The sequence below is a fragment of the Eretmochelys imbricata genome, chromosome 6, assembly GCF_965152235.1.
Source record: "Eretmochelys imbricata isolate rEreImb1 chromosome 6, rEreImb1.hap1, whole genome shotgun sequence".
Classification (NCBI taxonomy): domain Eukaryota; kingdom Metazoa; phylum Chordata; order Testudines; family Cheloniidae; genus Eretmochelys; species Eretmochelys imbricata.
Window position 1 is genome coordinate 24517043 of NC_135577.1, and position 14567 is coordinate 24531609.

At 42.3% G+C, this 14567-nt stretch overlaps 1 protein-coding gene across 1 annotated transcript in view; it reads left to right on the plus strand.

Annotated features, from left to right (window-relative positions):
* Positions 1-10680, plus strand: part of MUC2 (mucin 2, oligomeric mucus/gel-forming) — a 67493-nt gene extending 56813 nt beyond the window's left edge. Inside the window, 15 exon segments of the mRNA XM_077819942.1 lie at positions 420-603; positions 768-966; positions 1615-1793; positions 2520-2589; positions 2932-3032; positions 3169-3200; positions 3578-3758; positions 3968-4072; positions 4690-4730; positions 5372-5491; positions 5997-6095; positions 6755-6883; positions 7796-7835; positions 8902-9031; positions 10413-10680. Coding sequence (XP_077676068.1) covers positions 420-603; positions 768-966; positions 1615-1793; positions 2520-2589; positions 2932-3032; positions 3169-3200; positions 3578-3758; positions 3968-4072; positions 4690-4730; positions 5372-5491; positions 5997-6095; positions 6755-6883; positions 7796-7835; positions 8902-9031; positions 10413-10680 — 1878 coding nt within the window.
* Positions 10681-14567: the final 3887 nt, after the last annotated feature.

A 14567-nucleotide genomic window follows, 5' to 3' on the forward strand; every position in this document is an offset into this window, starting at 1 on the left:
CCCCATATTTCATTCAATTCCATTTTTGTACAAATGTAGATCAAAGGTTTCCCTTTCTTTGGAGCATTTTGGGGAGAGAGAGAAAATTTCAGCTCAGGTGCAGTGAAAATTTAGCAGGCATCTCCTATTACATTTAAGGGGGGCTGCATTCTAAATTCCATCCTCATTTCTCCAAAATTCTGCAAATGTATCCCCAGGCTGATGTACCCCTTCATTGGGCCTTAGAGAGAGAGTTCAACATTTCAGTCACATGTGCAAAAACATATAGCTCATTAGAAATAGAAAGCAAGGAAGCTCTGAGACATAAACATAACATTACTTTCCTTTATATTGTATCTCCAATGTAAGTTAATGATTGATAGATAGTTTTTATTAACATCATACAAAATGTCTCTTCTCCGTTTTCCTTTACACATTAGGTGACGGTAAACAATAAGGAAGTGGCTACACCTTATGAAAAATACGGCGTGAGAGTCTTTAAGTCAGGCATAAATCATGTAGTGGACATTTCTAGACTTGAGGTAAACGTAACCTACAATGGATTGGCTTTCTCAATTAGATTGCCCTACCAGAGGTTTGGCAACAACACCCAAGGACAGTGCGGTGAGGATCTATTTTTCTACTTTTAGAATGAAATACAAAAAGTTAAATGTAAGCTCTGGCAGTAAGAGAGATGTGTTGCTGGTTCTCTGTGATGGATGGAAGTACAATGATTATTTGATAGTGAAGATTTGTGTGTGAATTCTTCTTCCTGTTGTCAATTTTAGGCACTTGTACCAACAACACAGCAGATGACTGCATGTTACCAGGTGGAGAGATCATAAATAACTGTGAAACCATGGCAGATCATTGGGTGATTAAAGACCCTGAAAAGCCACACTGCTTTCCATCCCCACCTACAAAGGCACCTCCTATCACCCCACCACCCTGCAAACCATCTGATCTCTGCAAGCTCATTAAAGAAGGGTAAATATACTAGAAGTGTGTACAGACCTTTAATTTTGGAATTCAGGGGCAATCTGAAATGCAAATATTTGCTGTTGCTTCATCGTCTCTTGCAGCTGCTTCTGCTCCTTCTCTCTCTTCCATTCCCTCTTTTCCATTCTCTCTAGCTTCCCTCCTAATCTGTTTTAATCTTTGCAACTTGCTCACTGCCTTTCAGCCTTCTTTAATGATTCTTTGGCCCTCTCATACTCTTCTGGGCTCCCTTGGTCTTCTCCATCCCTTTCCACTTTGCTCCTCTACCATGCTCTCTCAGCAGTAGATGTAGGTCCCCTGAAGATCCCAAAGGGATCTCATGCTTGAGTTTCAGGATGTGGCTTCAAAAAGAGGAAATGTCCAACCAAGTCTTATCCACAACTCTAATTCATGGCAACGCTCAATTATATTCCTCCAGCTACTAGGTGGGAAGCAGTATTTTGGAAAGAGAGTAGTGGGTGGATAGTCTAAAGATTAAGGTCTAAGTGTGTTGGAAGGCTGCACTCCAGCGAAATGTTGGTCTATCATTGATGAGTCCTGTTCAAACCTCCCATCATGCTAAAATATGACATACAGCATATTAAACTGAGCACGGATCATTCAGTAACTAATAATGATACATGTTTCTGCTTCTAGCCCGTTCAAAGCATGCCATCCCTTTGTCAACCCTGACCACTTCTATGCAGCCTGCGTTTTTGACAGTTGTGCTGTTCCCACCTCTAAATTGGAGTGTGCAAGTTTGCAAAGCTACGCTGCCGTCTGCGCTGACCAGGGTGTCTGTGTTGATTGGAGAGGACATACCCATGATACCTGCCGTAAGTAGAGACATTTTTCTGCCATTTAACTCGAACTATTGGTTGTAGGGTCTATTTCAGTTCCCCTTCCGTTAATGGGTTACTTGGCTCTCCAAGTCTCTAATGACTGTAATAAACACCAAAAGCTTTGTTGAAATAATTTTACAGGCCAGATTTCAAAGATGGGGGAAATAGATGAGCCTGTAAAAATGCATGTGTTCTCATTGTGAGTGAAATGCTCTACATCTGTTTGAGCAAATGCCTGTGTGCCCAGTATGTGGATTTTGCAGGCACAATGGGTGCATTTACATATTTAATGGGAGACCAACTTTTTTTTGCTGGTGCAGTGTGGGGGCATTCCTATCTTCGAAAATGTGGCTCTAAGAAACCCTAGCAAACAAAAGTATTTGTATTCAGAAGGTCAAATCCTGTCCTTACCCTGGCACAACAGGATGGGGATGTGCTTTGCATATGTTACTTAATGTAAAATCACCTACCACCCAGAGGCCCTGCAATACCTGTCTACTTGCGGGAGGGGCTATGGATGGATTTTTCCCTCTTAAGTCTGAGTTTCTTGGTTGTTATGGTTCTCAGTCAGACCTGCAATGTTATTGAATGAGTGTGACATATTTTTAAATTTATTTGTTTCCAATGTTTGTTTGAAGATTGTCAAAGGTGTACACTTGCTGGACCTGCTTATGATGGTCTTGCTGAAATATTTCTTTCTCTGTATTTCTTCCATTCAAGCTCTTGAGTGCCCATCACACAAAGTATACAAAGCATGTGGTCCTATTGAAGAGGTGACCTGCAAGTCAAGGTAAATAGTAACTTTCCTGCCAGTCAGGTCCCATGCAACTACCCACTGATAGATAATCTACAGAGAAGTGAGGAATATCCAATTTAACAATCTTGATTTAAAATAGAAATCTTTGAGACAGCCTTTAACTGGTTATCATTGTATCTGCCCTGGTATCCTCTCATACAGCTGAATCAAATACTGTATAGTGGAATAAACTAAGATTAGAATCAGGATGATTTACAATCTGTAAATGTCACATACGCAGTTTCTTTTGCCCATATATTTCTGGATAAAATATATTTGGCCAACCTTCCACTGTGTGTCATTGATGATAATGGTGGTCTTTTTTGTCTTGTACAGCCAAGTTGCACAAAATCAAACCAGTCACGTGGAAGGCTGCTTCTGTCCTGAGGGAACAATACCTTATGGTGATGGTGTGGATGTCTGTGTAAAAATCTGTGGTAGGTTGTGTTACCATATTTAAATGTATTGCATTTCATTTTTGTTGTTGTCAGGTCATTTATACAATATAGTTCTGAATCTGGCTACCTGTCATCATATCAGTGGTAATGGAGATTTATTTTGCTCTATTTGCAGGGTGTGTTGGACCAGACAATGAACCTAGAGAGGTATGTTACACATTTGCTTTGCCATTGCAAGTATTTTGTTTCTCCTCCATACCAGTCCTGTTTTGTAAAGACTCCCAGGTTTTCATCCATACACTTATTTGGTAGGTGAGTGGAATTTTGAAAATCCTTGATTTATATTTATCTCAGCTTGACTTATACATTAGTGGGAGATATTGTCTTTAGACAGCTCCTGATGATCAGTTTCCAGACTACAAAATAGTTAATTTATAATTCCATTCTGCTCCCTCCTAACACGTACATGTACACATACTTACACTTAAACACACAGGACAGCCCACTGAAAACAACAGATTTATGTTTTTTTTCTCTTCACTAACTATTCATTTAATTGCTTTCTTCTCTTTCTTTAACGACAGTTTGGGGAAAGGTTTGAGTCTGACTGTAAGAATTGCATTTGCCTGGAGGGTGGAAGTGGCATTGTCTGTGAGCCCCTCAAATGTTCAGAGCAAGAGGATAAACCAAGCTGCAGTGACGAAGGCTTTTACGAGGTCACTGAAGTCAATCCTGCCAACATCTGCTGCAACATAACTTCCTGCAGTAAGTTCCCCTTTTGCTTCATTTACAGCACCCTACTGCCCCTCAGACTTTCTTTTGCAATAATGGTTGCATTATTCATTTGTGTTTAATTAATTGAGATTAGTCTGTGAAGCCCAGGCCAGCTAAATGCTTGGACTGAGCCCGGCCAAGTGGCGTATTTCTCTCTGTAGCCGGTATTTTACATTTCTCTTGGCTTTTTCCCTTTGCAGGATGCAATGTGACCTTTTGCACAACCATCCCTCCTAAATGTAAACTGGGTTACGAACTTGTTGGCGATATTCCCCCTGGCAAGTGCTGTCCTACATATGAGTGTGGTAAGTCACTTTTAAATATATGAGAACAGTCAGTATTGCTTGAGCATTAAACTTGGTAGCCAACACTGTATGCTTCTCTTTCGGAGGAGGCAACAAAACCAGGCTTAGATTCTAGGTTGCTACCATGGGCGAGCCCAAGTAGTAGCTGCGAAAATGGTAGTGCAAGGTGGATGAGAGATAGCTCACCCTGGTCAGGTCAAATATTTCTGGTTATATGCCTATGTAAGAATAGTGGGATTGTTGACTGGGTCTTGAGTCCTCCCATAAGAAATTGTCCCTATGAACTTTAGCGATAGGAAAAGCAGATGACCATTCCTGGATAGTTCCAACTAAACATATCAGAAAACAGTTTGCAACTGTCCAGTGGACATCCTCGGCTGTAAAACCTGGGCTATAGATATTCAAACCAGACAGCCTTTCTCTTTTGTGGGTGCAAATTGTACCTTACAATATTTGTGTCCATGTATTGCACAATTTGCACTGCAAAAAGAGAATCTGGGTGACACTTTTAACATTTCTGTTGTGATTATTTGTGGAGGAAATTTGCATGACTGGGATAATAAAATTTGGCACTTTCCTTGCATGTATAACCATACAACTTTTGCCTTATTTCACAGTTCCCAAGAAGGTTTGTGTGCTTCAGAATGCTGAGTACTTGGTAAGTTTCCATTTCTTCATGAGAAGGACTCATGGGTCCCAAGAAACATTTGAGTCCCAAGAACACTCTTTAATTTACATGCTTTGAGGCAGTTTGCATTTGGTACAATTAATTTTTAGAGACAACTTCCCCCCTCCCCGCACCACCCCAAGCTGTAGTCAGGGGTTTATCTGTTACACAGAGTGTAACACTTTTCAGAGAAAGTTGCTGCAGGTAAGAGAGAATGAAGCACTGGCTCTAAGCAGCAGCACCATGGATATAAAGATTTGTTCTTAATACACAATGTATATATCCCTAAAAAATTAAGGCACATTTAACATCAGCACTTTGCTGCACGATATTAAGGCCTTGCTGTCACAAATAAAGAGGGATGGGTAAGGGCCACATTCTGTACTGGCTTACACCCCCTATAATTCTATTGGCTCCAGTAATTATTTTATTTATTTAATACAGACAGATATTAAGTTACCCACTTCATATGCACCATAATGCATAGCATGAATATTTGTCCTCTGTGTCTATGACGTGTTTCCCCTAGTGGATGTTTGTTTGTGGGGGAAGTATTGGATATTAGAGATACGTTTCTCATACACATCATGCCTTGCTAATACCAGAACTCTTGCTTTTTAAAAAAAATCTAGCCTGGTTCCCCAGTCCTTGCTGATAAGTGCCACACTTGTGTCTGCACTGACAAATCGAACAGTAGTGGTCTGAATGTCATCTCATGCAAGCACATTCCGTGCATTGAAGTGTGCCAGCCAGTAAGTAACAAACTTTAAAAAAAATTTTTTTTCATGCACATTTTCTTGAAAAGTAGCCATGCTTGAGAGAGGTATGTTCTAAACAAATGAGTGGGAATTCCTAGGTCCTAATTCGAGCTCTGACATTGGCTCACCTTGGGCAATCAGTTTTCTGCATCTTAAAGATGGTGATAATAATACTTATGAGCATCATAGTCATGTTGTGAGGATTAGCTAACCGTGTTTTAAAAAATGCTTTGAAGATAAAGTGACATCTAAGCACAGTGTAGTTATTATAATGCCTTTGTTGCCTCCATTTATTTTCTACTTTCATTATCCCTTTTCTCTTCACCTGGTGATCTCCGTCTGTTAGAAAATGTGACAGATCTAGATTATCCTTAAAACCATAATCAGTGCTGCTATTTAGCTGGGTTTTTACAGAGCGCCTTAATCTGGTGCTCAGACTATTACATTTTTGTTTGTTTCTCAAATATTTCTTTTAACCTAGTGCTTTTTTAATTCCTAGGGATATGAACTTAAAGATGTGAAAGGGGAATGCTGTCCAAAATGCGTACAGACCAAGTGTGTTGTAAATAAGGATGACAACACTGTCCTCATCTTGAATGTAAGTGTGCTGCTGTTCTTAGGAGTCTACCAAACTTGTAGCATTCCTGTTGTATTCTTCAAAGTGTTAACTGGGAGGAAAGACATGGCAATTAGTGATGGGGGAAAGGAAAGGTTCAGTGGTTAAATTCAGATGTGCATTTAAAAGTTCAGCTGCTCATCTGAAAGAAAGTTATCTGAATTTCTCTGATCTGGAAGACAGCCTGATCTGATAAGATCTCCAACCTTTCTCAGAAATACTATGAGAAGAGCCTTTCTTGCAGTTTTTTTGACCAAGAAGTGGAAAGGTCCCAGAAAAGCTTGAACATGATTCAATTGTGTTGCCTTTTTTGAGTAAAGGGCTATTCCTATTTAATAGCTACCAGTTTACTCATCATCCCTAATCAAAATATCACCCACTTATTTGTCCTTATCTCCAGAATCCCTTGGTCCCACACAGGGATTTTTTTCTTTCCCAAGGAAAATTCCACATCGAGCTCCAAAGATCCCCTCCACCCATGGGACCCCACAATACAGTCACTACCCTGCTAACCAAGGCAGTTATTTATCTAGTATTTTTATGCTGAGAAATGAGGAGAGTTTTTTCAGAAGATGGGAAGATTTCTGTCTAAGCCCATTCTGAATCCTTCTGAGTATGTGGAATTTCCTTTTTGTATACAGCCTGGTGAAATGGAAAACGATCCAAAAAACAACTGCACCGTTTATAGCTGTGTGTCGATCAAAGGTCAGCTCATCTCCTCCACCTCAGAGATTACCTGCCCATCGTTCAATGAGGAGAATTGTAAAGCTGTAAGTAAATTTGGGACATTCACTCTCATCCCTTTTGGCAATGCATTTTAGTTTGATCCAGCCACCTTACTATCAAAAGACACTACTGGGCAGAGGAGCTGCTATAACTGTTATTATCGGGGCTCAAATTCAGCCGGTGCTGTCTGGAGTGGAGCTCTGGCAAATATTTTCAAACCTGTGGGGCGTGCCCTGGCATGCCCCGTGTCTGAAGCCCGAAGCCCTAGCTCCTCCCGCAGGGCTGAAGCCGTAAGCCCCAAATGGGGAGGGGCGTGGAGGGGCTCCGGGAAATAGTAGATAAGAATTTAAGCCCGGGGGAGGGGGTTATGATTTTTTGTTGTACTAATTTACTTGAAGCATGCTTCCATCCTACAAAAGGGACATATGGTGCATATACTACATATTTATTGATGGGTTCTGAGGTTTATAGTAGGTAATTAGTGTCCCATGGCTTAAAAATTGACCAGTAGTGGGCTATAATGTCCTATCACACTATAATCTGCAGGATCCTGTTTGTATGAGACAGCATATTTTCATGAGTGTCCTGTAGACACAGTGGTTGCAATAAATAAGGGTTACCCCACACTTATTTCCTATTGAAAGTATTAGGAAATACTGTGGTATGTCAGACAAAACAGCTTGCAATTCATGGTAAACAGTAATTTGTAAGTGGTGAGCTTTATATGTCACAAGCCTTTCCTTCAGAGAATTACATATTCCAACAGATTCCATTGTGAATTCATAGATATTAAGGCCAGAAAAGACCATCATCATCATCTAATCTGACCACCTGCATAACACAGGCCACACAATTTCAACCAGTAATTCCTGCCATGGAACAAATTATTTTTCCCCACTGTGCATGCAGAAAATGTCAAAATACAGATAACATATTTTTTTCTGATTTGTTTTCAGGGCACTGTTACGCTGCTGCCTAATGGTTGCTGTAAAACATGTGAGTATAATTACTCAGTGTTCATATAGTCACTACTAAACAAAATGGGGACCGGTTTTTCCTATCTGAAAGCTATTGCTAATACATATTAATTTAAATAGATGCAAGTACATTCATACTAGTTATTTTGTGGAGCATATAAAGTATGCTCAGAACAGACGCTGACTCTGCCCCAAGCAGCTTTCAGTCTAAGCTGAGAAAAGTAAATTATTTACACAGCAAAAGCCTTAGCTGAGTATGTGGTCACATAGCAGATTTTGTTGTTATTAATAAATCGGTGCTGCCATACAGGGGGCTTTGCAGCAAAAGTGCCTTTTGAGACAGGAAAGGCAGGTGAAGGAAAGGACCTAACTCAATGGCATCGGAAGACATTCCTAATGTAGCTCACCTACTGTATTTATATGTTTCAGGGGGTTTTCTGACTTTCCCTTCTGAATTGTTGAGTTCAGTGCCTAATGCAGTGAAGTGGGCCATAGAAATATCTAGATAAGAATTATAAGAGTTTTCTTTCTGGCCTTGGGTTTGAAACTCTGCCCTGGAAGCTGGTATGTTACAATTCCTGCCAGCAGTTTATTTGACACACCTCTAATAACTGGCTACTGCATGTGGCTTAGCAAAACATGCTCCTGAGTACTGATCTGGACACTAGTAACATTGATAGCACCAAAAAATAATCATTCTGAAATCATTGTTTTGATTTAATCAGCCTTCACTCTTTTCTCCACAGACTCCCAAACACTCTCACATACTTTGATTTTCTATAAACCTAAACAATATATGATAAATGAACCATTCTCTCTCTTCCTCACTTGTTTCATCATTTCCTTTGCCATTCAGCGGCTCCAATTAGGGACATGTTCAGTAGATAGTCTGTTCTCCAGGCAATCAATAGACAGCTACAGTTTAAGGGCTAAAGCTGAATGCTAAGGTGTTTGGCCTTTCTGGCTACTTTTGTGTTTTACACACAGTTATTTCAAAGCATCAGTGACTCACAGCCTGTGATGAAGCAGCATGGTGCTTTTGGAGCCATTTGACTGAAGGGCTTTCCCACTCTTTTCTCCCACAGGCATACCTCGTGAAAGCCCATCACCGTGTTCTGTCACCCAAATCTGGGACCATATCACCCATAAGGGCTGCCGTTCTGTGGACAAAGTCTACCTGACTCAATGTGAAGGATCATGTGGAACCTTCTCAATGTAAGTAAAGTGAAGCAGGCAAGGAGATGCTGAATTTAATTGACATATAGACTGTTCCTATAAAAGGGACAATACATAGCCAGGCTGAAGAATGGTAGAAGAGCTAGAACTGGCTCGACTCCCAGTCTCATGAGTACTGAAATTTGTAACTGGTTTGGTGAAACTGGCTGAAGGGTTGATGAAGTCCAAAGCAAAAGGACACATGGGGCTGCATCTTTGCTTCCAGAGAGCTATGTTGATTTCTTATTGCCTACAAAGCGAGAGCCAGCTCATTTGTGTTAGAGCAACTTGGATATGTGGCATTGAGTTCATTCCCATTGCAAGAAATATCATAATGGTAGCCATGTCTGAACGTCAACAGCAGAGAAGCTACTTTCCAATGACGAACATATAACGGGAGGAGGGAAGAGAGAGAGACACTTTATTGAAATACACTTTGTGAGAAGGATTCAGAGGGAGACACTTGTTGTGTGGTAAAGAACTGAAAGGATGCGTGCTCAAGGGCTGTCTGTGACTCCTGAAATAATGGAGTCAGTATTATTGCTCTGGAATGAGAGAACTTTGAAGAAACCAGAGGTATAGCTGCTAAAACCTGGCAAGAAACCTGGAATACAGCTCCTGAACACCACCTGACAAATTAAGTCTATAACCAGAATTTCCCACTGGAATGATCCTTTGCAGCCTATCATTGAATACAATTGGCAGCCCTTATCTGGAGGAAAGCCCGTTTTTGGTTAATGTGGAAAATGAATCATAAATTCCTCATGGGGATTATTTATTTGTACTGCTGCAGTACCAACAGGCCCCAGTCAGGATCCCTTTGGGGTAGCCACTGTATATAAACATAAAAAGATGGCCCCTGACACAAAGAGTTTACTGTCTAAGTTAGGCTGATCCTTATAGGATGGTTAGGGCTGGTTTCATTGGAAGGATGATGCAGGGAGGGTTATATTGAAGCTGGCTACACTACATCTGATCTGCTGTGAACAGAAAGTATCTAACTTAAATGGTTTGGGGCAGGGATTTCAAAGGAGCCTAAGGAAATTGGGCACCCAACTCCCAGTGACTTCCAATAGGAGTTGGGTGCCTAATTCCCTTAAGCCCCTTTCAAAATCCTAGCCTTGATGGCTTGGTTTTTAAAACAGCAGACTACATGATACTTGAACCTGGGTACCTAGCATTCTGCCAGCTGAGCTAAAGCAGCAGCTCCCCTAACTCTCACCATCAGAGGGCCCCTTTTACATATTATTCCCAATTCCTTACAGCAACTTATTCACCAAAATTGCTCATCGTACTTCATTTCACTCTCTCTCTTTCTCTCTCTAATGCATGCCAGCTTATGGCAAAGTGTAATGGTATCTTTTTCCACACTAACAAACAGATACTCTGCTGAGGCCAACTCCATGGAGCACAAGTGTTCCTGCTGCAGGGAGGCAGCGACTAGCAAGAAGCAAGTTCTACTGCAATGCCCCAATGGGAAATCTGTGATGCACCGCTACCTGCATGTGGACCGTTGTGAATGTCTTGGCACTAAGTGCACAGAATCCAACTCCTCAGAAAATTCCAAGAGCAACGAACAGTCCAAGGAAAGTGAAGAAAAGAGTACCATCCAACGTGTCAAGCGGGCCATTCAGAAAATACTGAAATGAAGGGGAGAAAAGTCATGGCGCACAAAAAGTACTAGGAGGGTCTATGCACCAGTCTCATCTTCCAAGAGTAAATCAATGCTTTGCCTTTTCTGACTTCCTCCTCTTCTGTGCCCTCTCTGACCATTTGTAACTGTGCTCTATTTATTTGTGTACAAAAGAGACAGAGTCTCTTTTGTTTAGTTTTAACGTAGTTTCTTTTGCTTTAAATGATTAAAAACTCATTTCAGACGTGAGAGCTCTTTATGTGTTTATTCACCAGCACTCTTGAGCCTTCAGAGCTTTAAAGGGAAGGGAGATCTGTCGAAGGCCTAAGCAGCAAAGTGCCAGATTTTCTAAGTCAGTTGAATAACTATTTTGGCTCTCTAAGTGATAGAATCTGTAGCGGTCTAGATTCTGGGTCCCAAGGCTAGGCTCTTCTGTACCAGCATTATGATGCTATGTCTGCTAAAACAAAACATGGGAAAGATCAGGTTTAATTTACTAGAAAGCAGCCATTTTCAGACGATTTGGGGTTATTTTCAGACATATTCTCTGTAGCCCATTATCAGGTCCTCTCTGTTTTCAACTTTGTTCTTTATGCATTAGAAATGCCTGAAGAGCTGCTTCCGGTGAATGATGATCCAGTAGTCAGTCAGTCATCAAATAAAAATAGCTGCACTTACAGGAATTGAAAATTGAGGGCCATGTAGTTACATTGTGTGTGAAAAGTGCATCTAGCAGAAATCTGTGGCAATATTTGCACACTCATTGGTAAGCGGAAATTGTAATCTACCCACCTAGCAATTTGGAATAAATCTGTATGTGCATAGCCACGGGCATAGTTTAAATACATGCATCCATGCCAAATAAGGCAGACGAGTTAATGACATAGAAGCCAACCTCTGTAGTTATGGTGTATTGTATGCTAAAAGTTAGCTTCCATCCTATTATGTATCATCTATTCCACCCATCTTTTGGCCTGCTAAATGCACGTCATCTAAGCAGGCATTCATCACCAAGGATACACAGTACAGTAAGTGGAACACAAGACAGAAGCTTTATATCATCACAAGAGTTTCATTGATAGATTCTACTCTACGGCTGGCCACTAGCACCCGTCAACCATTGAGAGTTAAATTAACCCTCTCTTGGGTCTCATACCATGACAAAGTATTACATGGAGTAAAAAATGCAAATCCACCATTCGTACCCACATTGCTTTCTCTTACCATTCTACCCCAGACCAGACATTTTTCGGGATAGCTATTATAAAAAGAGGCACCTCAAGTTATGTCAAGACATAGAGCTGGTGATCTCTTTCCATTGTTTTAGGCATAACAATGTTTTAAATAATTTATGCAATTAAAGGTTTTGCATCTAGACTGGCAATAGGTATGTTAAACTTTGTCCCATTCTTGATATGATTTCATGTGGCCAAGATATCATTATCCATTTCATGTCTACCTAGGCGCCCAATATATGGAGGTAACCCCCCACCCCGCTTTACTTTATGATACATTTAGGACCAGATGTTTAAATGGAACATTGATGGGCTACAAAAGACCGCTGCAGTGGGTATCAGGAGTCCTGAAATTAACCCTGATATGATAGAAATGTCAGCATGCCAACAGTGTTAACTAGCCACTTCACCCTGAATGGTCCCTTGAAATGGTCCTTAACTACTTATTCTAAACAATCTGTCCCAGCTTGCATGTAGCAGCGACACTCTGAGTACTTTCCCCAGACCTAAGGAAGAACTCTGTGTAGCCAGAAAGCTTGTCTCTCTCAGGAAAAGAAGTTGGTCCAATAAAAGATATTACCTCAACCACCCTGTCTGTCTAATATCCTGGGACCAACACAGCTACAACAACACTGCATACAGCAAGCCTCCCATAAGGATCAATCCAACTCCCGCTGAAGTCATCAGGAGTCTTTGCATTGATTTAATTGGCACTGAATTGGGGTGAGGGGTTAGAAAAAGTCAGTAATGCCTGTTTGTGCAACGTCAGAAGTGGCTATCCTATCCCAGCTATGTCTGTGTAACATCTGCCTCAGCTACTCATCATGAATTAATACACCTGGTTTGGCTGTGTGGAAGCCTACGGGATGGCATGTAGAAAGAGAAGGAAATGAGGTACAGGACTCATATGTACATTGAGCTGTGGGCTTAAATGCTTGGTTACATTGGAGAAGCAGAGTCCATGGATCAAGTGCTTACCTCCCTCTAACACAGTGGTGGGCAAACTATGGCCCGCGGGCCACATCCGGCCAGTGGGACCGTCCTGCCTGGCCCCTGAACACCTGGCACTGGAGGCTAGCCCCTGGCCCCTCCCCCGCTGTTCCCCTTCCCCCGCAGCTACGCCACCACGCGGGCAGCACTCTGGGTGGCGGGGCTGCGCGCTTATGCAGGGCAGCACGGTAGCATGTGGCACGGCGTGGCACGGCTGCCAGACATGCTGGTCTGAGTGGCATGGTAAGGGGGCTGGGGGTTGGGGGTTGGATAAGGGGCAGAGGATCCCGGGGCATAGTCAAGGGACAGGGAGCATGGGGTGGTTGGATGGGGCGGAGGTTCAGGAGGGACCAGTCAGGGGACAGGGAACAGGGATAGGGGATGGTGGTCCTGGGGGATAGGAGATGGGTGGTCCCAGGAGGGGGCAGTCAGGGGACAAGAAGCAGGGGGGGTTGGATGGGTGGGGAGTTCTGAGGGGGACAGTCAGGGGGCGGGAAGTGGGAGGGGTCAGATGGGAGTGGGGCCAGACTGTTTGGGGAGGCACAGCCTTCCCAACCCAGCCCTCCATACAGTTTTGCAACCCCGATGTGGCCCTCAGGCCAAAAAGTTTGCCCACCCCTTGTCTAACAGGATGGAAAAAGGAGTTGTCATTTAAAAATATATATATTCCACATCACCATGTTTGAATTTAATACATGCTAAATTTATATTTGAGATCTAAACATCTTTTCTCATTGCCATCCTTTCATATTTGAATTGATTCTTCCCCTCGCCTAAAAAAAAATACTCCCCCCTCTCCCCCTGCAAATATTTCTAAACAGCAAAGTTTTGTGACACACTTTAACGACAGTCTGTAAAAATGCTTTTGATAACAAGGCAGGTATTGGCTTCATCATAACAGGGAATTCTGATGCCAAGAATGCAACGTTATTTAAGGGACGGAAAGCAAGCTGCCCACACAGACTTCATCCTACACAAAGCAGTTTATCCCTTGCTTAGTATGGAGTTTAAGTTTTGACTCTAATGAGCCCTGATATTCATCTGTATACCCATGCACCCCCACAGCAGGCTCTGCAAAACATATGGCAATAGGAGATACAGATCTGCGCAGTTTGTTGGTCTTTGCAGTCCATCATTCTTGCTCACCAGATCCTTTCAGACCCCTGACTGGAGCCAGGAAATGAAAAATCATTTCCTGCCAGCAGACCTGTGTGTCAGACCTTATTAAAGATACACGCACGCAGTGGTTCTTAAACTTATTTTTGATAATACCTGCTTTTTTTGTGTCTGTGTCATTTACCAGCCCCTTCCCCCACTTCTGCCATACAAGTACATATACCTCCGAAGGCAGCGCAGAGAGTGGTGGCTGGCAGGGCACCCAGCTCTGAAGGCACCATCACTGCCAGCAGCAGCGGAGAAGTAAGGGTGGTATGGTACGGCATTGACACCCTTCGCTGCTGCTGATGGCGGTGTTGACTTCAGAGCTGCGTGCCTAGCCAGCAGCTGCTGCTGTCCGGCTGCCCAGATCTGAGGGCAGAGAACTGCTCACCCTCCCACAGAATATATTCCGTGTCCCCCGGGGAGCACATCCCCAGTTTGAAAACTACTGCACCCAGGTAATAGAATTTCTGGCTGTACTATGGAAGTGGAGTTACTGGTTGTAGCTGGGCTTATCTTT